This window comes from Ictalurus furcatus, chromosome 8 (genome assembly GCF_023375685.1).
Source record: "Ictalurus furcatus strain D&B chromosome 8, Billie_1.0, whole genome shotgun sequence".
NCBI lineage: Eukaryota > Metazoa > Chordata > Actinopteri > Siluriformes > Ictaluridae > Ictalurus > Ictalurus furcatus.
Genome location: NC_071262.1, coordinates 13,966,538 through 13,990,785, shown reverse-complemented (window position 1 = coordinate 13,990,785; position 24,248 = coordinate 13,966,538). Strand labels below are relative to the sequence as shown.

General features: G+C 38.2%; 1 protein-coding gene across 3 annotated transcripts in view; it reads right to left on the bottom strand.

Annotated features, from left to right (window-relative positions):
• The window catches only part of pcdh11 (protocadherin 11), a 207,426-nt gene extending 192,157 nt beyond the window's left edge, over positions 1-15,269 (bottom strand). For all 3 annotated transcript variants that reach the window (XM_053630952.1, XM_053630953.1, XM_053630954.1), the window contains exons 1-2: positions 14,551-15,269; positions 4,116-4,695 (exon numbers count right to left, since the gene is read on the bottom strand). In XM_053630952.1, coding sequence (XP_053486927.1) covers positions 4,116-4,655 — 540 coding nt within the window. In that variant the 5' untranslated portion in view covers positions 4,656-4,695; positions 14,551-15,269. The remainder of the gene's footprint in view (positions 1-4,115; positions 4,696-14,550) is intronic.
• Positions 15,270-24,248: the final 8,979 nt, after the last annotated feature.

Sequence of the window (24,248 nt, the reverse complement as noted above, 5' to 3'; positions counted from 1 at the left end):
TATGATTTAAACATGTTACAATTTTTTGTATACAGTGACTGCTATGGAAAGATACATGTAAAAAAATTCTAATTTGAAAAATGTAAATACTTTTGTATACATGGCTACATGGCCATGTGTGTATGGTTCAGGTCTATAAATATAAAATGAGTTGAGAGATCTAATCACAGATACATTAAACTAATTGGCAATACATATCAGAGAAAACTACTCTCATGCTGACTAATTAATATGGATAATATTTACTATGGGATTTTGTGTGGTTCATATACACTGCCAGTCATCCGTATGTGGACTACTTACTTATTTTTACAAATAATGTTTAAAAGCTTTCTTCCTACTTTTTTGAGGATAAGGCGGTGCTTTCTGAACTTATCATCTGAACTTAAAACAATCAATATTTTACAGGAGAAGTTGGACCAAAGAAAGTGAAAGAGAGGTCCAAACCACCGAAACGTTCTGGAATAGACACAACTGGGGTACACCTAAAAAAAAATTGACTGTATTTTTTGCTTTATTATTGTTATTATTATTATTATTATTATTATTATTATTATTATTATTATTGTACATATAATTTTATGTTGCAGAAATTGTATGTGCTGTTTTCCTTTTTTTTTTTTAAATGTTGACTACATTGCATATTCCTTTCTTTAGTTGCACAATTTCCATGGCATTGCCATAGGTTATTTGGCATGTGAAGACAATATCTTTTAGTCGAACTTTTAGTAGTCTATATCTGGTTGTATTTACATGCGCAGCTGCAGACAATGCCCACTGGATCTAATAGAACTAGCGTTTTTTTTTTCTGTGGCCAAGGGCTGCATGAGTTATCAAGCAACACTTTTGTTCCAATTTATCCCATACAGAATGAGGCTGGAGGATTGTGATTACCTTCAGGCAGGCTAAGAAAGAGTCAAAAGAGCATGAATCACCAGCCCAAGGGAAGTGACAATCATTTGAAAATAATATGCATACAGGTTGGGATTCTCTACATATTTATTCCCACTGACCTGCAGCTTATTAAGAGAAACACATAAGGTGAATCTGTTTCTTAGGAGGATAACACCCAGAAGATGCTGAAATTGGTACCAGATATGCTGCATTCAATCAAGAGATATATGCAACAGTGATAATGTATCTCAAAAGCATCAGGGACAAAAAAAAACCTCAAGATTTCTGTTTTAGACAGTTAAATCTGTGACTCACCTAGCATTATGAATCAGTAAGTTGACCTTACATGAAGTTAACAGAGAAAGTAAAAATCTACATATAGCATGTTTATAAGTATGTAGGGAATTGTATGTACAGATATATTGTTAGACCTCAAGTACAGGCCAACAAACAAAGCTATAATGACTTGAACAATTTCTTTCCCAATCCTCTGACCATGCGCTTCCCCTTTCCGTTTTATTACCAACTCTGATCCAATTTAAACCATTTGGCAAAGTCTAAAACACAAGAGCTGTCTCACTGGACCAGCCCCCAGCCAAAATTCAGCCACAAATGACAACTGGAACCAAATCAAAGTTAGCAGTATGGCTGGAAGCCTCCTATGTTCTGTCCAGGGCACTAAGAGAAATTAGTCATCCATCAACATCAAGCTTGCACATGATCCATTTTGTATGTTTACTCATACAGACTTACCCCCAGAAAAGCTTTAAACACATTGTGCTAATGACTATCCACAGACCATGAGTGCTCTTTCTCACAACCTATTTGTCCCCAAGGTAACAAACTTCTGGACTGATCAGCTTTAAGCCACATGATAATTAGTTTGTTCAAAAAGAGGACAGCTCATTACAGCTTTGGTTGGTAAGGAAATGTTAAAGAAGGTCTCGTGGCATGCCAGTCACTTCTTCACTTGTCAACTCTTAATCATTAATGTTTTAATGAGTGCATCAACTCCTTGGCTGCTGCTGACACAGCTACAACAATGTAAGTGCTGAATTAAATATGCATACAAATTAGTAACAAGTCTAAACACACCACCAATGTTAACACAGTGTCAAATGTAATGAGATCTTTGTATAATAAGAAAAGCCTTTTGTAGTGTTTTAAGTACAGAACCACCATATAGTGAAAGTTCCCCCAAGAGTCATATAAGTGGTGGAAAGGGAGGGATAGGTATCTTAATGTGGGGTTAGAGTGCTTAAATGGTGGAGTGAAAATAACAATGAGCGGGGTGGAACCCACAACAGAAAAGTCAATATTTTTATCCCATGAGCCTGATCTGATCCACATGCCTCTAGACAGAACTTGTATTAAAAAAAAAAATAGGCTCTCTTTAAGTGATAAAATCTCATCTAATGGAAAGCTCTCCCAGAGTAGTGCATAGTATTACTTTCACTAGACTGACCTTGATGTGTCCACCATTCCAGGTGACATAGCAACACTAATGCTGATGGAACAATAAATATGGCACATCAGTTAAATAAGGAATGAAACCTGATCGGGTGTGTTGTTATATGAAAATAATCGATGTAATGTGGGGCATTAACACCTTAAAGTTGGTTATTTTCCTACAACAGCAGTGTGAGGTAGGATAATGAATAAGTTTACAAATTTTTAGTTATATTTAATGTTGTGTTAAATTATAGTTATATTTAATGTTGTGACACTTCCCTAAAACAAGTTAGTTCCTGTTATCATTTACGTTATAGCAGCTATGAACAGCCATCCTTTTACCAGCCTCTCTTTATTTCCTGTCTCTTGAATTTAATAAGACAAATGCAGCTTCTCATGTTCCAAAAAAAAAAAAAATTAAATCCCTGCAAAGTCCTCTATCCTAACTCTTGCTGACACTGGGTACTCCTTCCAAAAGCATCTCCTTATAGAAAAGTTCACCATATCAAGCATGTTTGGTATCTGCCATACAAGTCCCTGTAAACGAGCTGTTACTATAGAAATTACAAAGTGTTAAAATGAGCACATAATATAATAAACCTATAATATAAGTGAACAGAGCCATGCTGAATCAGGATCTCTGGCATAGCTCTTTCAGAGCAGAGCCTCTCACTGTACGTGCAAAAACTGCCATGATGCTAATCAAGCTTTGCCACGCTGTAGATCAGCTCATCTCGCCGGGTAAAGTGGGACTGTGTGAGAGATCACAGGCTCGCGCTTGATATCTGTCAGAGGACCATACACAGTCCAAGAAGTGGATTCATAGTCAGATGCTACTCAAGTGATGTTTGCAGCAAGCTCAGAGGACAAAAATACATACTGTCATCTGTATTCGGCATTCAGTTTGTCCCACCGTGACTGAACTTGCCTTTGATTCGTGTTTGCATATCCAATTTGGAACTAAGAGACTGCTCTCTAGTTCAAAAAATAATAAACTGAATTAATAAAGCCAAACGCAGACATTGCACATATTTATTCTAATATGCAGCTATGTTGTAATATTACTTTGGTCATTTTCCAAGCCCAAGCAATGGAGTGTTGCACTAGAGATGCCTTGGCAGCTATAACTCTTTAAAAATGCAAATTGGTGACTTAATCAGACATGGAAGGCATGGATTCTGCTAATTCTCACAAGAAGATACAAATTACTCTTCACATATTGATGGCAGTCATGCCTTTTTTGTTTCAAAGTGTGTTATGGTCTTAATCAAACCCCAAGATAAACCTGAGTGCACACTTGCCTGGGATATTTGTTTATTCACTGTGTATACTTCATGGTAAAAATTATATTGTGACTAACTGAGCAAGAATAGGTAATATGCTTTATGAAATACATTTCTACAGTCAGAGTAAAACAAGATGTCCAACTGCAATACACTCAATTGAAAAAAAATCTGTGAACTGAATTTAATATAACAGTATATGTTGTGTGTGCTTTAATGGAAAGCATTCCATTCTTACTATAGAGTTTAGAAATATTGAGAATATTGCAATATTTTGTGAGTCATATTAGTCAGGTGTGGAAAAATGAATATTCTGTATATTGTTTTTATACTTTTCACTGCAATCAATATCTTGCTTTACATAAACACAGTAAATTACTTGTGGAACCCTGAGCCTAAAACCAGTACATCTATTTTCCACATTCCTTAAGGATCTATTTAATGGTACTAGCAATTAAATGAATCACAGGAGACCAGTGCACCCACCTTGACAAGCTCATAGTGCTGGATGCCATTAAGCCCCACATCAGGATCGAAAGCTGAGGGTACCGGATAGCGGTTATTGATGGCTGTATTCTCGGGAATGGAGATGTTAATGACGGTAGACTGGAACAGAGGGGCATTGTCATTGATGTCTTCAATGAGGAAGCGAATCTTGACCAGGCGAAAGATCTCGTCGGGCAGCACAGCCACCTCAATCTCGTAGAAGCAGCGTTTCTCATTGAAGACGCCTGAGCACAGCTTCTCGCGGTCGATGCGATTTGATGTCGTGAAAATCTCGCCCGTACTGGACTCCACCCTCACCAAAGGAACTTCTCCCGACTTATAGACGGGTTTGAACTCCAAGGCTGAGGACAGCTTAACATTGGGGTCCAGGTTTAGGTCCAAGTCTTTGCGCAGGTTCCCGATGCGCACGTTCTCTGGCTGTTCCTCCTTCACCGTGTAATCCTTCTCCTGGGCCCAGCACAGCGACACCAGGCAGGTGAGGAAAAGCACCAGCACATGGGATTCACTCAACAAGTCCATGCTCAGAGTGGGTGGGGATTTGTCTTGGAAGGTCTAATTTCTATGGTAATAAGGGAAGATGAGAGAAAGGGAAAAGATAATTGTTGTATTACAAAACCATGTAACACACAATTACACATTTGGCTATAATTAGCATTCTTTTCACTACTCTTTTTTTCGTATATGACGTTTCACATCTTAACAAATGAGGAGATATAAAATCTTCGGATCATATTAACATTTAATGGTGTTAACCTTTTGCTCTCTACGTCAAATGATGACTGTATGGCCAAGGAACTGGTATAGGTTCACTTCACTTTGACAGCTGCCATAATTAATGTTGTTAACCACTTTGAGGAAAATAAAAAAAACAAATGTATAGCTATTTTTTGGCTATTTTCCAATTAAATGCCTCTAACAAACAGGCATCTAAAATACACCAATTAGATATTTAGCTCTGTATAAGTTAAACCTGGACCACACAGCACAGTTGCAAAATAATAATAATAATAATAATAATAATAATAATAATAATAATAATAATAAAAACAACAACAACAACAACAACTATAATAATACTAATCTTTATTTATATATCACCTTTCATACAAAAAGCAGTTTAAAGTGCTTTACAAAATGACAGTTATATAAAACAGTAAAAGAATAAATGACAAAGGATATAACATGTAATGCAAGAAAAGCTTAAATACAACATCCAGCCATCCATCCATCCATTTTATGTACTGCTTATCCTACACAGGGTTTTTTAAATTTTACACCCTGCAACTTTAACAATTAAAGTGAGCAAATAAAGGTAGATTACCTTAGACATGACATGCACTAATCTGAATGTTTCATTGCAGTGACAGTCAAGAGGAAGCTGTGTTAGGACTCTGCAGGGGGCTAAACTTCCTGAGTGTGTTTCCTGAGGTGTCTGGAAATTTAGTGACAAGTTACGTCTTGTTGCAGGCTTTCTCACAACAGCACCAGTTGTGGCTGGTAGTTTTTGAAACAGGGAAAGCACAGCTGTCTTTCAGCAGACCAGCAGGTCCAGCAGCAAATGCGCTTGCAACTCAGCCACTAGCTAAGCTAGCTAAATTTCACCATGAAATTTATGATGATAGTGACTAGCTAGATAGCTAGACCTATAAAAATTTCAGGGTCAGCACAGCACAGCATATGTGTTTTCTCAACCACATATTTTGATTCTGGCACATGGTTTATGCCGGTTGCCCTTCCTGATGCAACCCTCCCCATTCTCCAGGTTTGGCACTGAGAGTGCACTGATCCCTCCAGTGGCTGGGCTTGGTTCCCTGACCAGGAATCAATCCTAGGCCATGACAGGGAGAGCACAGATAATCAAAAGTGCAGCAACAATATGAAACAATATTTAAAAAAAAAAAAAAAGAATATAAAAAACCCAAATGATGTTTTTAATAACTATAATTACAAAAGTAAACTATTAGAAAAGAAATAAAGGGGGAACATGTTGCTCAGTTAATGGTATAGCTGTACTGATGATAACCATGATACTACCAAAAAATGTGTTTAGTCAAAAATCAGCTGATATCTTTGATAGCAGTATCTTATTATATCTAATCTCCCACTCCTGCTATAGTTTATAAAGGGTGTTTTCACACCTCGTTCGTTTTAGACCTCCAAACGCTCTCGGTTCAGCGTGGATATGTGAACAAAACAAGTGATCTCAGACCCCCCTAAAAGGACCCAAAAGCGAACCACCTCCGGAGGTAGTCTGAGTACGGTTCGTTTGTGGGTCCATTTGTGGTTCGATTTCTTCAAAATATGTAAAAGCAATAAGGTCCCGGTCTGCTTTGTGTTTCGTTTCGACATGTGTACCTGGATGCTTGCCATACCTGCAGCCATGTTCCGTCACTGCTGAAAACAACACAAAACCTTTCACTATGTCAGGTCACAGGGTTGTGTGGTCTTAGGAGGAGAGCTGTGCACTTATTGAAATTTGTAAAGAGGATTGCATTAAACACCAACTATCCTCAACACATAACAACATAAGTGTTTCTTTTGTTTTCTCAAAAAATGAAGGAAAGAGGCTATAACAGAACAGCACTACAATGCTGGGTAAAAGTAAAAAACTATGACAGGAGTACATGAGCACCCATGATAAAATGCGTCTGCTGAAATTAAGGATTCCTGTCCCTTCTATGATGACTTGGATGAAAATTTTGGGTGCAAGCTGGGGTCTAAACTGTGGTGTGAACAAGAAAGGGTCTGAGATCACTTCATTGCTGAAGAGGACCAAAAAAAGAACCGGGTTCTCTTTTGAGTCCACTATATTGTGAACACCAAAAGGACTGAGCTCACTTACGGCTGGTTTCCTTTCTGGTTCACTTTAAGTGAACTGTGTTTGGTTCTTTTAAAATGAACTGCATGTGAAAACACCCAAAATGAGTGTATTTTATAGAATTACACATAATGCATTTATTTGATCACTTGACTAGGGGCCAGGTCTGCTCCACGAGTAATTTTTCTCTGGCCACATACCATTCTTCAACATATACAGAACGTATTTAAAGCTATATTAGAATTATTTAGGATCTGTAAAAAAAGATAGTATTGAGTATATATTAGGAAAGTATTGAATTTTGTTCTACAATATATAACTACATACAGTCGATGTTCTCATGCAAGAGTGTGTGTGTGTGTGCATCTGTGTGTGTGTATGTTTGTGTGCAGGTGACATCATCACGATCACAAAGTGAAAAATATACTCATGTGAACATGCACTGTTAAACTGGGTTTCACAAAAACAGAGAGGAGTTATAATGTAAGTGAGGAATAATTGGTAGCATAAAGTGGAGGCACGTCTCTAGTCTCTATATCAGGGGTGTGGCTCCTGCTTGGTTGGAATGAAAACCTGCACCCACACCGGCTCTTTGCGGATAAGATTGGACACCCTTTCTCTAGTTGACCATTACACTCTCAAACAGTATTTGCTCTGTGAGAATTTGACCATATCATATCTAATTGATGATCCTTGTCTAAGTAAGCAGAATTATCCCCTAGAAGATTACAAAGACATGTTTCTGAAGTATCCTGACTTGATTACTAAATTTGTATTTTCGTGCTTCCTGTAAATGAGCTACATCAATCCTATCAGGTGAGTATATAAATAAATGTTGCCAGAGTGTCCAGGCCTTCACTATGTGTGGGGAAAAGTAATTGAAAACCAGTGGGGAAGATGCCTAACACTTCCAAAGTCTGGGTATTGTTACTTTTACAAAGTTTCATATGCTGTGCTATTTCTGTAAGAAAATGTGATTTGTGTAATTTCCCCAGATGCACTGAAAAGCCATTCTAGTCGAGTTTTCTTTCTACTAATCAAAGCAATGGCAACAATATGAAAGTTTAAAAAGTGCAATCTATGCATCTTTAATTCGCCAGACTCCAAAAAGCTTTGCCCCAAGAGTTGACGGATTCTTGCACTGCTTTTTGAAGGAAGGCTGCATTAAATATAACTCCAGCATATTAATGGTTCTAATGTGTGATGGTAGAACAACAGCAGCAAGAATAAAAGTTTCATTAAATGATATTCAATAAATATTTAAAAGGGAGGAACACAAATAAATCTTCATGATTCATAACACTATTGTGATTAGATATTTGTAGATTTAAGGAGCTTTAACGAACACTGGGGTGGACAAATCATAAATTCATTAGCAAGCCTATTCGGCAAATAGAAGCTTCCCAGTCCCATGTGTTCATGACTGGGATAAAAGTGCCAGCTAACCTAACATAATAATGTAGGATGAGCTAGTTAGCTATTTAAACGCATTAATAAAAAACTAAGAGAAATGAAGATGTGTATGATCGTATAGCATGTTGTGTTTGTGCTCTCAACAAAAAGACAGAAATCAATTAGTGAACATGTTAGCTATGAGATGTGGTGATGTCTATTTGTATCATACCTAAAACATTTTAATTGAGACTCTTTAATTTCTTTTGATAGTTTAACAGTGAGGTGACTGGATTCTACCAACACCAGCTCATGCCGCAGCTGATGTGCAGCATGTTGTGGGATTTCGAATGAATAGGATGCCTTAATTATATTTAAATATAGCTACATATCATATAAAAACATTTGTTTTGCAAAATAATCAATAAGGGATTTTTTTTTCCAGGTTGTTAAACCTACATGTCTTCTGAGCTTCTATGAATTAAAAACTGATAGACTGGACAAGAAATGTGCTTGTCCTGGGCACCCAGACTACTGATGTCCATCTCTGAATCACATATTCCTGGCCTTGGTAGCAGACAGTCCAGCCATAAAGATTGGCTTCCTTTCATCAAATATGCATGATAAGTTGATGAAATGAGCATGACATTTCTGACTGAAATTCCATCAGCTCTCTGCAAAAAGGAAGACTTCTTTACATATATAGGGTCACAGAGCCTGTCTTGATGTGTGAGAACTGCAAACAGCGGTAAGCTCAGGTCTGTGCTGTCAGGGCATGTTGTGTTACTCTGAGCGTGCGCTCTATAGCAGACCTCTGGAGAGACTCATTAAAGGTTTGCTGGATAGAAGAGCTGTGTTCACAGTATTTACATGGTAGTGATCAATGAGCAGCTTATTCTTTACACTGATTCACAAATTGGTAGCTCGGTGCAGTCCTTTGCAAAAACAAAACAAAACAAAACCAACAAAAAAAAAACACACACATAATTTGCTTGGCTTTGAAGTTCGGACCTTTTTGTGGCCAGCAATAGTGAGCAATTATTATACACCTACTGTACTATGATAAGCCAGAAGCAGTCAGTCCGAGGCTATGCCCAACAAATGTATAATGAAGAGAACTTGCTGGCGATGGAACGCATTACAGTGTGGTGAATAAAAGATGAAAAGATGATCTAGATTCTTGAACATTGCTCTGTCTTACATTAAGGGTGGCACTGAAAAGCCTTTAAAATGCACTGAACAGAACTGAAACCACTTTTAAACTTTCTGTTGTGAGCTATAGGATACAACACAATTCGAGATTTCTTGTTTCCTCAGTATATTCAACAATATCCAGAAACAATGACATATACAGTCCTGCTGACTAGGGATGGGCGATATCTTATCGTTTGCAATATATCAGTCGAAATTCTCCCCACAATAAGAATTAGTCTTGCCGCGATAATAACGATAAAGCCTAGTTGATGACGTATTTCTGTGCTTGACGGTCTGTGACCCATTCGCAGCTCACGTGCAGAGCGAAAACAAGTATGGCAGAAGGCGAACATGAAGCTGAGGAGTTTATCGCTAAACGAGGAGCTACCTCTACAATCTGCAACTGGTTTGGTTACAGAAAATCAGTTTTACTTTTAGATCAATGTTTGTGATTCTGAGGCTCTCAAGAATGCATGCAGCTGTCACTTGTAGCCAAAAGCAGTGGTAAATGGTAATTTATTTATATTGTCACTGATATCCTTATCTCAATAAATACCAGAAAATATTGTGATACAGTTTTAAGTCAATATCGCCCATCCCTACTGCAGACGATATGAACCCATAATAGAACACAACAGTGCAGACAGAATATGCATCATAACACAGCATATGCTCAAAAGTGAGCACTGTTTAGATTTTGTAAGAAGCTTTTCAGTCCGGGGACACAGAGCTGGGATTAGTCAATTCCACAAGGGAGCAAACATGCCATTCCTCCCCATATTTAGGGCAGTTTATCTTGTTGCAAAACATGTATAGCCATTTTACACTCGGGTTTCCTCTTGGGAATAACACTGAAAACTCCACCCCAGATAGATTTGCAGAGCTTTGAAGGTCCAACTTTCTCAATCTTTGAGAAACTTCCAGCTTGCCAGCGCATTGGGAGCTCGTGTCAAGAGAAATCACATGTGTCACTGAGGATGCTTTTTCTGCTTGCAATGGGTTCCGATGATCTATTTTGAGCGCTGGACCATGGAATCCACAGGGTAGGCAAAAGCCACCCATCCCTCTGGAGCCTGAGCCAAGGAACACACCAACTCCGTATCGCTTTACATGACAATGTGATGGACTGAGCTGCCTGTTTTTATTATGAGCCAAGCTGTCAAGGAAGAAAATATCTCCGCAGCCCCAGAGCATTTCAGCTTACATTGCAATGGGATGGCTGTTTTGAATAATTGTCTGTATGGTGTCTCCTGCCTCGGCAGCTGGGGTAGTGAATTCTGCATGATATTCAGAGATTATAACCTCTGAGTGAAGTCAGAATTGTAATTAAACCAAGGAGGCGCTGCACAGAATTATTAAAGGTGCTTATGGAAGTTAATCTGGGACAAGTGCCTAAAGCGTGTCACTCACTTCAACTTGTTCATTTTATCAGTTGAGCTTCGTGCTCCCAATCGGTTTGAATGTACCTCATTTATTTGACATTTAAGCGTCTTATTTGAATTCACCCTCCACCTCCTGCCATCAGCAACAGGAGGCCATTCTCTGTCCTGCCAGCCGCCTCCCCTACCTGCTCTCACTCCTCTCTACTCGGGATGTCAAGCTTCACATCCATGCGTGACTCTTTTTATTCATTATTCTGCTTTAACATTCCATGAATATAATAGAGGTAGCTATGAATTTCTAGTACAACCAAGTGGATAGCTATATTGTGCAAGGAAAGTTACACTTTTTCACTATATTTCAAATCAATGGTATAAAGACATATCCAAAATAGCACTGAAAACCTCTAATAGAGAGACAGAGTGAAGTTTAAAGGTTAAATCTGTTTCAAATATTGTAAAGTGCAGCCACAAAGTTGGTCTGCCACACTGATCAGAAAGCTTGTGCTTGATCAATAGTGAGGTATTAACATATTAAATAAGTTGTAAATCAAAAAGGATAAACAGATGTGGTTAATTCAACAAAGTCGATTTATGGCTGTCAGCAATGATTATGCAGATGAAGAGCCATGTCAGCCGTTTGTGCAAAAGTTTTCATGCAGTGGACTAACAAAATAACTGGCCAACAGAAAAGCAAGTGGATATTTGTTTGGCCATTATGGCAAAGCATTAATCACAGTCAGGATTTTTACTGTGTTAATTCGACCTATAAATAATCTTTAAAAAAAACTTTTATTTTAATTTCTGAGACCAGCATCCATCAATTTACTGTGGGCAGCTTCCACAGGAAAACGTATCAGCGTGCTGACATGCAATTTTATCGGATTAAATTTATTTGGACAGAGACTGCAAAAAGCCTAAAATTACCCCACAAGCTAAAGCAGACAGGACGTCCAAAGGCTGTCTCGCTTTCAAGCCAATGTTCCTTAGAGTCGTAATCATCACCCTCTCTTTAGTTCATTACCGCAAAAAAAGGGTTATTTCTAAAATAGGACTTATTTCACCTTTAATAAAGGATGTCATAAAATGACACAAGCAGACTTATTAAATGTCTGTATGGCCAGGTAGAAAATGCACAAAAGAAATCATAACGGTCACAGTGTTACAGTTTAAAATCGTCATTTTCCCTTGAAGATCTACGCAGGCTGAAATGAATTGTTCTAGGCCTGTGAAATTTCCTGAATATAAAGCCTTTATCCCCACACATATATAACATGCTAGTTAATTTATCACATTTCCTATCGATCATAATTTATTTATAAATGTAATCCATTATTTGCTTGATAAAATGAAAAACGTCACATCTGCATTGTCCCTTGTTATCTATTTATCTACTTATGACCACAATGGGACAAAACTGATCTGTCAGTAGAGGGCACTCAAATGGTGGGGATGAGATCAGGATTAGCATAGTTATATTTGAGAATTTTGAAGCTGAAAGAGAGCAGATTAATCATAAAACATGCTAAGCATTTCAAAGTATCATCATACCACTGGAAACCGGAACAGCACTACATCTATAACAATGTCAGTCAACTCCAGTATTAAATGCTGTTTAATAAAAAAAAAAAAATCTGATAATTAACCCTTCAAGTGACATTGTACGCAACTCTTAAAAAGCTTGTTTAACATGTTTGTAGCTTTCTGACATTTCAAAATGAATTAAAATGTCCAAAAAAAAAAAAAAAGTTATGTGCCTTTATATAAGAACAGTTTTTCCAGTGTGGAAGGCAAAATGTCATATGTCATGTGATATAATTGACTGCTTCCTTTATGCAGTAACATCAGGGAATCGACACTGTCAGAAAAAGATACTGTACAGATACACATTTGTTCTGTCAGCAAAAATGTAACCTTGTGTTCCCTTAAGGTACAAAGATGTATCTTAAATAACTTTTAAAGGTGTATTACATTCACTTTCTCTGGTACAAAAGACATACACTTGAGGCTACATCCCCAGCTTCTGTAGCCAGAATGACAGTAGGGTGGTGGTAATAACAACAGGTTTCCTATACTAAAACTTGGGTTATACTTTCCAGATTTGAAACTGAAGTTCATACTGATCTTTTTTTTGTTTGTTTGTTGTTGTTTTTTTATTTTATTTTATTGTATTTTACTTTTTTACATTCTATCAACGCAAATCAACTAATTCCTGGAAGTAATGACATGCAGACAATAAAGTGAGAACGCATCTGTAAATTAAATCTGTGGTTAGATAAAGCGCCTTGGATGTGGGTCTAGTTGAAAGATAAAATATCTAAAAGTACAACTTTACTAGATTTTTGTAGTGTCAACAAGACACCCCAACTAAGAAACACTGCAATGGTTTGAGAGTTTTACTAAACATACAGAATTTGAATGACTGTAGATATGCCTTCTTTATGTAAACATTATTGTTTTGTCTCAATGTGCTCTGGAGACTTGCAGCACTGGTTCACTAATCTAGAATAAAATAAAAAAAGATTAAAAAAAATTGTGCATATACATATTCTTTTTAAAAATAATATATCTCATGGTCATATTTAAACTGGAAGACTTGTCAGGGATGTTTAGCGTGAGAATGGAGCCGGATCCTCCGGAAAACCCCCTCAGCGGCCCGGTTACAGTGACGCACCTTCGGCACCTGAGTAGTACATGTTTAACTACAGACTTTCTCTTGGATCGCAGTTCTACAGCTTAATTCTACACCTTTCTCACCGCAATTCTACAGCTTTTTTTACAGATTGGTTTCAGAGATAAACATCAGTGGCAGCCTAAAGCACACTACATCAATTACCAATAAAAATGCGGATTGTTTTTTATTTCTCCTTAATTTCTCTACAAGCCCCAGGTTAGTACAGGATTCTTGGGATACATTTTATAGCAACTTTTTCTTTCTTTCTTATTTATTTATTCATTTCTCTAAACAAAGTAAGCTGTGTAATATGCAACTGATGCCATGTAGCTGTTTTTTTTTATGTTTGTTTGTTTGTTTGTTTGTAAGTTGCTCAACATGCATAGGTTACGTGCACATGCCACTTTAACTTTGTTTTCTATTCCGACTCTCCATTATTCTGCTGTAAATAACATAATATGATGTCGATGGCTTTCGCGCCAGGTGTCTTTCTTGAAACAGGATTTATGCGTTACACAAATGGTAAGCATTGGGTTTTCAGCTATTCCCTAGAAGGTGGATATTTTGAATGGAGAAAATGCGGGATGTTTGGTCGACTCTAGTTCAATAGACTAAAAAGAGAAATAAATTAATTGACGGTACGCACAAGAGGAAATACCGGCTGTTTTTCTTAATCCTGGGCAAACCAGATTAAGACTGCATCAAAGGAATGAAATAACGTGAGTGAGATGGTGTTTGCACGTACGCATTTCACTTGTGTTAACAAAAGTAGATGCATAAGATTCAGAAAAAGTCGTATATTCACGCCGGTTAGATGCGTCCCAGCTATAAAGTCCATTTTTGAGAGCTGGGATTTGCCGTTAGTTAGGATAAAGCAAGCAAGCGCCAAAAAAAATAATCCCATCCGATTATTTTGGCTATAATTAATGCCTAATTAATATCAAAGATGCTGCTTACCTTTGCGTTTTGGGCAAATTTGGGGGGAAAAACTCTTCTTAATTCGCGTCACGCAGCAGCATCGCCGCTTAGGAGATGAAGTGCCGTGAAGCCGAGACTCAAGTGGAGTGAAATAGGAAAGGGGGGAAAATCAAGGAGAAGATCAAGCAGCTTGAGTCGGTATCCAGCTAAAAAGCACCATGCGTGTCCTTTAAAAAAAAAAAAAGAATAAGCAGAAGAAAAGTCTACGTCCACAGGAGCGGCGTTGGAAGCCTCGCGCTTTACTTTTCCCCTGTAATTCCTCCTCCTCCTCCTCAGATGGATGGACTCGACTGCTTTCAGTTCAGCACTCTCACTCACACTGATGCTCCGAGTCGCTTACTCAACACGCAACACTTCTGAATGGAGGGGAGGGGAAAAAACTGGGGAAGAAAGGAAAAGGAGGGAGAAAACAACTCATCATTGGAAACAGGGGAGTCTTCCGGGCCACACGGGGATAGTTTGAGTGAATTATTGTGTCTGACGCACAAGTGCGCACTGCTGAGATGCGCTGAGAGCATAGCGCGTTCTCTCGCCTGGCACGCTCACTGTTTGGGGGAACGAGTCATAATTAAACGCAGAATGGATGTGAACATGGACTGCTGTCAGCGCTCGCTCTTCCCAAAAGAGGAGGATGAAAGTGGTGTAGCATCACTCGCTAGCTCACTCACTTACTCACTCACACACGATCTGACTCGCTGCGATGTTGCGCGGCTCAGTCGGCTTTTTCTTTGTGGACACGCCCCTAGCGCTGCCGACTCCTTGAGTTCCCGGATGACGTCAGCACACCGGGGCGGGGTCACGTCTGAGCGTCTCCGCCCCATCATGTCAAAGCCGCACTGCTGCTGGAGACTGTGGCTCACTTCGTGGAAGAGGGGGCAGTGTTGGTTTGGGAAAAAATGGTCACTTCTGCCAGCAGGATGTGTCGTTATTTCTAAATTCTCTAAACTCTTAAGTTATCATTTGTTATTATCATCCTTTAAAACTGCTTGGATGAGCATGCACAAGTATGGATATTAATTCAGAATTAATTTTCTCTTTTTGTCTCTATCTTTTTTTTGTTTGTTTGTTTGCACACCTGATGATTGAAGCCACTGGCATTTGAAAATTCATTCATTTTCAGTTGGTGCTTTATTCTGGTCAGGCTCATGGTAAATCTATTTGGAACCCTGAGTGCAAATCAAGAATACACCCTGAATAGGACACCAGTCCATCGCATATTTTAGCAGGTGAGAGGAAAACGGAGAACCCACAGGAAAGCCTCATGAACATCGGGAAAACAAAGAAAACTCCACACATACCGTAACCAAAGCTCAAGATTTAAACCATGCCATTAATTTTTAAAAACTGACGTTATTTAATGTGCTGAAGGTCAACCTACACCCTGCACCATAACTCTCATGGTCTCACATTCAATAAAGGTCATTCGCTCACCATGTAAACATTAATCACACCAAAAATGTTTGTAAAACAAATGTGTCGCAAACCAGTAACCCATTCATCCATTTTCTGTACCTCTTATCCTGCACAAGGTTGTGGGGAGCATGAAGCCTATTCCAGGGGACTTGGGGCACAAGGTGGGGGAAACCCTGGACGGGGTGCCAACCGATAACAGGGCACAATCGCACACACACTCACACACTTCTGAAAATTTAGATATGCCAATCAGCCTACAACCTATGTGTTTGGACTGGGAGAGGAAACCGGAGTACCCGAAGGAAACCCCCAAAGCACGGGGAAAACACACAAATCTGCGCACACAGGTTGGAAGTGGCAATTGAGCCCTCAACCTCAGAGGTGCGACGTGCCCCCCAATTTTCATGAATGAATTAATGAATCCATTGATTAACACCCTGAATAACAGCAGGTCACTGCATATTTTTGGCAGATGGGAGGAAACTGGAGAACCTAGAAAAAAAAATGTGTGGACATTGGGAAAACATACAAAATGCTACGTAGACAATATCCCCAGATTATGATTATAGGCTGGAACATAAATAAGAAGTGATCACGCCATAAATCTTCATTCATTCATTCATCTTCAGTAACTGTTTTATCCTGGTCAGTGTCACATTGGATCTGGATTCTAACCAAGGAACAATGTGTGCAAAGCTGACATACACCCAGGATGGGACATCCCAGGGCATAATACACAGACATTCACAGGCTCAGTCACACCTAGGGGAAATATAGTGTAGGCAATCGACCTACCGGGATGTTTTTGGAAAGTGGGAGGAAACCAGAGAACCCCCACAGAGACACAAAGAGAAAATGTGAAACTCGGTACAGACAGTAACCTGAGATCCGGATCGAACACAAGATCCTGGGGCTGCAAGGCAGCAATGCTACCCATTTGTAAATTGAGGTTATGTAACCTCTGAGGGATAGTGTGTGTGCCCGCAATATGTGATTCATCTAAAATGGAAGTATAGACCTGTCTAATAATGTGTCTACTACATAGTGTATACTTTATATGTTTTAGGTAACCATTATTTAATGCACATAGTGAACATGCACCATGCATCATAGCTCTCATGGTTTCATTCAATAAAGGTCATTCCCTCACCATGTAGACATTGATTACACCATAAATTTTCACACACAATCACTAATATGTTACAAATCACAAGCAATTACAAGTCACCTCAAGCGTGTTTTATAAGCAGTGGCTATAACCTCAGTAACACTAGCTGCCTGTTCTTCACCTGTCATACTACAGATTTGTATACTGTACCCTGTTCAATATGTGCTCTTGTAGCTTTTAAATGATAAATTAAAACCTCAATAGAGGTTATGTATTCCTGTGGAAATGTGCACAGCATCTTTGAACGATGCTGGGCAAACTATTTAGATATAATATACAGTATCTTGACTCAGCATCAGAAGAATGGCCTGCAACCAGCTTATCACTGTATTCACTGAGAATTCCACTGTCAATGTCCACTGTCAACTGTCAACGTTTTGAATTTAAGTTGAGATTTAACTGAATACTGACCTCATAATCTATTTAATGTGGAGAAATGATCAACCACTTATAGCAATAGGCCCAGTAGGGGGCTGATGAGAATATTCAGTGACAAAATGTTTCCTACAAAATTACCCTGTGAAGTCAATGCCTGTATTTCTTATGCGGGAAAACTGACATTTTTGAAGATTTTAAAGTAGTGAGCTCTGTTTCATTTTAAGGTCATGTGGTTATCCCATTCCCACAGCTTAAAGGGTTTGATCACTTCATATTTTTTAAGATTCATGCTTTATGACACTGAAGGACTTCTCTGAGGCATGTTAAAGAAATGCAAATCTGAAAGGCTTAAAGCAATGTAAAAGGCACAAAACAGCTCATGAATAATGCAGAGGGTTATTTTGCTACTCAAAATGAACTTTCATAGTAACTGGTTATGCATTTGTGATAGGGTTATAGAATCCAACACACAGACACACACACACACACACACGCACGTGACAGCTTAAATAGTGTGGCTGCTTCTTTTGGGTCGTGATGAAATGGACAAGTAGTGTATTTGCTAACTGCTACAGAATGGCCTTCAGAAAACATGGAACGATTCTATACTATACATGTATGTGATTGATATTTTTCTATCAGTGCTGTTGTCCTTGGTGGTTCAACTACACAGATTGTCTTTCAATGGGCACTTTGACAGCCATCCTCTGCTATCTTAGCCAAGGAACTTTTTGTGACACTCAATGCCTCAGTTGAATGTCTAGATTTCTCAGCATTGTATGAAGGACAGAGTTGGTATAAACTGACATCTAACAAGGAAGACAATTTCCCTAGTGTCATTTGTTAAAATCCCTCCAGTTCTTTCCAGGAAACAAGACTTCATTTAGTATGTCTATGTTCCCTAATGAACTAAAAGAATGACATTGTTTGCCTGTTATTTCTGCACTGTATCATATAAAGCAAGTGTGCTGCTTTATATACAGTGTGATGTGTATGTGTTTTTTAGCATACAAAGTAACATTATGTTCAGTATACTTTCCTACCTTATTCATTTCTTTTGCTTCTTTCTCTCCATGTCCTACTTGATTGACCCATGTCAATAAACTCATTTAGACAAACCCTGCTGGGCTATTTTTTAGATTAGATTCAGCAGTGAATGGAGGTTCCTCTTGGCATAGAAAGCAGAAGGCTGTGACTACTCATTGGCAATCAGATCGAAACAACATGTGTAGTCAAGGTGAGTACATAGTGAGCTAATTGCACCTCTTGCACTAAACCCTAAACCAATGCTTGTACTGCTTAAATAATTTCTTTAATGTAATTAAAAGCGATTTACAGTAGATCAGCACTTCTGAAATCTCTTTATCAACATTGTATGAGACCCATGCGGTAAGCTTAGTGCAAATCTTTCTTTACCTCTCCCTACAGATATGATCAACTTAGCTTTTCTGTATGCCTTAATCTGCATGCTGTTGGCACTGCTCCCTGATCCATGAGTCATTATGAACAGCAAGAAGAAAAAAAATCATTGAAGAAAAGAACACACTAATATACCTTATCAGTCTGGCACAGCTGGGCAGGGATCGCTGCTGAGGGCTGCAGAGGTAAATTGCAAGGTGTGCCTCAGTGTATTAACATTCAGGTTCTTTCAGAGAGGATTGATCTCTGCCTGCTATAATACATGCCCATGTATTATCCCATCTGTCTCTAAAGAAAGACTTGCTTCTTTCTCTCTTTACAGTGCTCAATAGCCACTCAAAACCTGACTTGCTACACCAATGAGCATTACTGTAGCATTATTTCTTTTCTTTTTACTTTCAAAGTTGAAACTTTGAGAAAGATGGGTCAACTAAAGATACTGATGGGATATTTGTGTGGCACAACTTTCACATGGTCAAATTAATTTTGGCAAAACAATGAAATGTTTCTTTTTTGCATGTATCTCAACCAAAAATAGTTCTAGCATTATAAAGTCTCTCCAAAAGTGGAAAAAATTTTTTTTTTACATTTAATATACCATTCCAATTCCACAGACATGGCCCACCCATCCGTCAATTTATAATCTAAACTATGTATGGAGAAATGCAGGGTGTTCCGATAGTCTCTATACATTTGGGACTATGTATGCCAGCACCACATTGGTTGTGCCTTTGTCATTGGATGTTTGTGGTTAAACTGATGTTCTCAGTTGGTCAGCAACACTTTCAGTCCTTTTGAATATGTTAATAAGTTTGGCAACAGTATTGTGTGTGATGTGCTTGCCATGTTTTCTGTTAAAGCCCATCACAACCTTGTGACAGCTTCCCAATCCAACCATGAGAATGATTTCAATACGTTTTTCTTTTGTCAAATGCATTCTTAAAGGCCATCCAAATTATATATATATATATATATATATATATATATATATATATATATATATATATATATACTGTGCAAAAGTCTTAGACACCCTTTTTTTTAGTATAATTATTGTTATTATTTGTTGCTGCATTTGTTAAACTGGCTCCTTACTCAACATGATATTTGCAGGCAGACAGCCAAGTTAAGGTTAAAAAGTAGGAAAACATCTCCATGTCACTTTCATAAAATATTTGTTTTCTTAAAGCAGACATGTCAAAGTATGTTATTGGCAGAATAAACTTCAAATTTCACAATTTTTGGCTGTTTTTCAGAATTTAGCTGTAACCACACCTAATGCGGTTTCCCAGACTGCCACATATTCATGTTTGTTTAACTACTTTTCATTAATTTAAGTTCCAAATAAAAGCAAATCTGCTTTAGTCGAGGCGGGTGAATCCACTAGTGTAACACATTTATTTTTCTTCATGATTAAATAAACCTCAGTCGACCTGCATCTCCTTTTATCTCCTGCCAGGATAAATCTCTATGGAAACAATATGGAGTGGAACTTAGGGAGGACTGAATAGTTACCGCCTATGTGCTGCCTTTGTGCTATCACTTATTGAACAAGATGAACAAAGATGCGGAGGAGTCTGAGGGGGTGAAGGAGTTATAAATCTTGACCTTTGCTTTCAAAACATGCAACATTCATGGCCCTGGTTCATGGTGCAGCAGCAGACTGGCATTCAAAAGCAAGTGCCCTTCAGGCATGATGATCGTCTGTTAAGAGGAAGATGCAGAATGTAAACAAAAAGTCTGATTCAATATATTCGGGGCCATGAATTTATGAAAGGTATGCTTCGGATTTTTATTCGAAAAAATGCAACAATTTAAGTCACCTTCACTACACTTAAGCGTTGGAGAGAAATAAAGACAAGTGAGATGGAGAGAACTCCGTGTACTCCCATCTGTATTTTCAAATGTCAATGAGTGCTGCCATCAGGTGAGTAGTGTGGGAGTGTGATGGGTAATAAGTAGATCATTGAGGGGGTGGGGGGATCATCATTTGATGCATTGTCAGACCGTGTTGGCTCTCTGTCCATAATGTGGCATCTCAGGCAGATGAGACGAGAATGTATTGTATGAATGTTGGACCGGAATGAATTACCAGAGATAGGTCACCTCAGTAATGGCTCGGGTGAGAGATTGTTGGTTGTTTGTCAGGTGATCAAGGTTTACATGCAGAGGATCTATGTTATGTCTATGAGGTCACAGGGTCAGACTGATAGAGATGATCCATTTGACCTGAGCTGAACCTTAATACATACCAAGTTAATGTACAACAGCACATCTCCTCAACAGATTAAGTGGGATTATTGTATTTTGTATTAGTTTCTATGGATTTGGAAGTTTTTTTTTCATTTGAGAAAGCAAAATAAATTAGTTGCATTAATGCAAAATTTGCATTAATTAATTGATTGAATATTTATGTGAGACCCATAGTATCAAGCTCAGAACACATGGGCCCTGATTTCTCCCCTTACACAAATCATAAATAGGCGAACATACATACACACATTTTTTTTGGTTGGGGTGGGGGTGGGGATGTATGTGAAATATATGTGATTTTATCGTAATTATGTTACAATGAATTGCTTTTCATGCAATGTAAGATTTGTGAGTTGAAGATGGAAGATTATTATAAAACGATCGAACTTTGCTTCCAGCTTGCACTCTTTAAAAAAGGTTTGAGCATTCCTTAGTTCTTTCCTCTGGGAAGACAATTAAACATTTATTTTGCAGAAAAAAAGACAGCCTTGCATGTTCAATTTGCATGAAAATGCATTTCTGAAGCTGTATCAAGCATGATTCATGGAAGAGATACGCTTTCATTTTAACCAGGGTCAAATCCACATCAGCTTTCCTCAGCAATTTTGGAATGAATGATGCTTGAATGCTTTCTAAGTCTTCTATAGTTTAGTTGTCATCACCTACATTATATTACACTGCAGAGTATGCAGAGTACATTGGCCGTTTAAATGACTACTACACAGCTGGTATAAAAACTTGACCTTCATATTCACATATGCCGTATATCACAATTATACTTTAATGTTATTAAGTTTATGATACAATGTGTTGCAAACATGAAAACCAGGAAAAGAAACCTGTGCTGTATTAATTATTAAGCCACTTAAAGATAATTTTATCATAGGGAAACATTTTTATTATAGTGACCACTCTCACTGTTAAAAAAAAAAAAAACCTGATCATTTTAGAAAGCTTGGGGATCCATTTCTGTAACTGTGTAGTGCAAAATATACAACTTATTACTGTTTTCTGGATATCTTGCTATAAATAAGAAACAATGATTGTCCTTTGAATTGCATTTAAATGAGAAATGATATTAATGTGTCACAGTCATGCTGCTTTCCCATGTACATCACCACATGTAACATCTGTGTTCTGAGACAGAACTGTGTTGTGTGCATGCATAACTAATTTGTCATGCTGTTGTCCTGTAGATCTGAATCTTTCTCTCTCTCTCTCTCTCTCTCTCTCTCTCACACACACACACAAATTATATATATATATATATATATATATATATATATATATATATATATATATATATATGAGAAAGGTGAGAATATATGAGAAAGGTGAAGTGGATACCATCTCGTGACAATGGCACCTGTCAAGGGGTGGGATATTAGCAGTGGTTAGTACCTACCAAAAGTGGTCCAAGGAAGGCCAACCAGAGAATCGTGACAGGGTCATGGGTGCCCAAGGCTCTCAGCTTTCAATCACTGCAGCGTCCCTAAATGCACAAATACATCCATACTTGAGCTTTCACTCATTTCCCAACAATAGGAGAAATATGTTATATAATGATGTTTCTCAGTTGCAGACTGGAGCTAATGTCAAAGATGTATGGGCATGGAAATCCCATAGTTTATTAGATCCCTAAACAGGGGTTTGGGTCACTACTGAGGCTGGCCCTGCCAAAAAAACACGCTTCCATTCCTTGACAAATTGATTGATTGATTGTACAAATAAATATTGGTTTACAATTCACAGGTTTTTCTCATATGCTGATCAATATTGTGAAAAAGTGCTATTTGCATGCAAAACCATATAGGGAATGGGCTGCAGCAAGGCCAGGCCACTCATCCTGTATCACAAGGTCCTTTTGATCATCTGGTGATGGACTTGTATCTATATGTGTTAAACCCAAATGAAAGATATAAATACTGTCTAGTAATAGACATTTTTTTGTTTTTCAAAATGACCAGAATGCTTTCCTTCTGTTAAAGAAATAGCTTTGTGCTATTTGCCAGCATTTAAATTAATCTGACTAGTCCACTGGTTGTAACTATTTACATTAGCTGTAACATTAGCAAGCCATGTTGATTATTCAACACTTCTGACAATAAGCCATTAAAGTTTGTTAGCATAGTGGTGTTACCAAGAGTTGTCTGCCAAGGCTAGCCGGCTAATGCTAACCTGGCAAGGACAGGGCACCTGAAGTTTATGCAGTTAATGGGGTATTTCTGTTCAAATGGCAGAACGATTTGCCCTAAAGAAATAGGTTTTGCTCAGTACATAAAATAATTAGAGGGAACATGGGGATGAGCATAGGACAATATTTGTGATTTAAGTAATGATTAAGTGCCATGTTTTAAGGTGCTCTTTTAAAGTGGACAGGTTATAGTTGGGATGTGGCAGTGTGTTCCATGTTGCTCTGTCTCATCTAGATGGGGTTGACATCACCTGTCTTTGCATAGGAAGGTCACGGAATTGATTTCAAATAAATTTTTATGTGCTGAAGATACCAATCTTAATGACTAGCCCTTGTAAGGTCAGGGATTAGACTGACCCTGGTGCTAACAAAGGCAGGTGAAATAAATTGCATATATAAGTGAAGACTCCATCAAGCAAAGTCGAGGCTGTGTCTCATATGTGTGTGCAATTTTAATAGAGGATGTGTTGTTTTGGCATAGAGTAGATGACAGGGCTACACAGACAGACAGTGAGATGAAAATAATAATACAGAAATATATTCCAGTAGAATGTACTGTTTTAGGTGAGACAAAACAAGTATTTCTAGTATGATAAAGAACCAGTCACAGTGGTAATCTTGCACAGATGGTCCAGTGCTTGATGTTCAAATCACGTTTTGTTGCATTTTCACAGCCTTGAATGAGCTGTGCACACAGCCATTGTTTGATGAGGAAAATTGAAGGCATGCCTTGTAAACTGTTGGCGCCTGATGCCAAAGACAGAGCTTGACTGAGGCGGTTTGAGCAGGACACTTTTTTTTTTAATCCTGTCACCGAGACTAGGTTTTGAGCTGAGCTGTGTGCAGATGGAG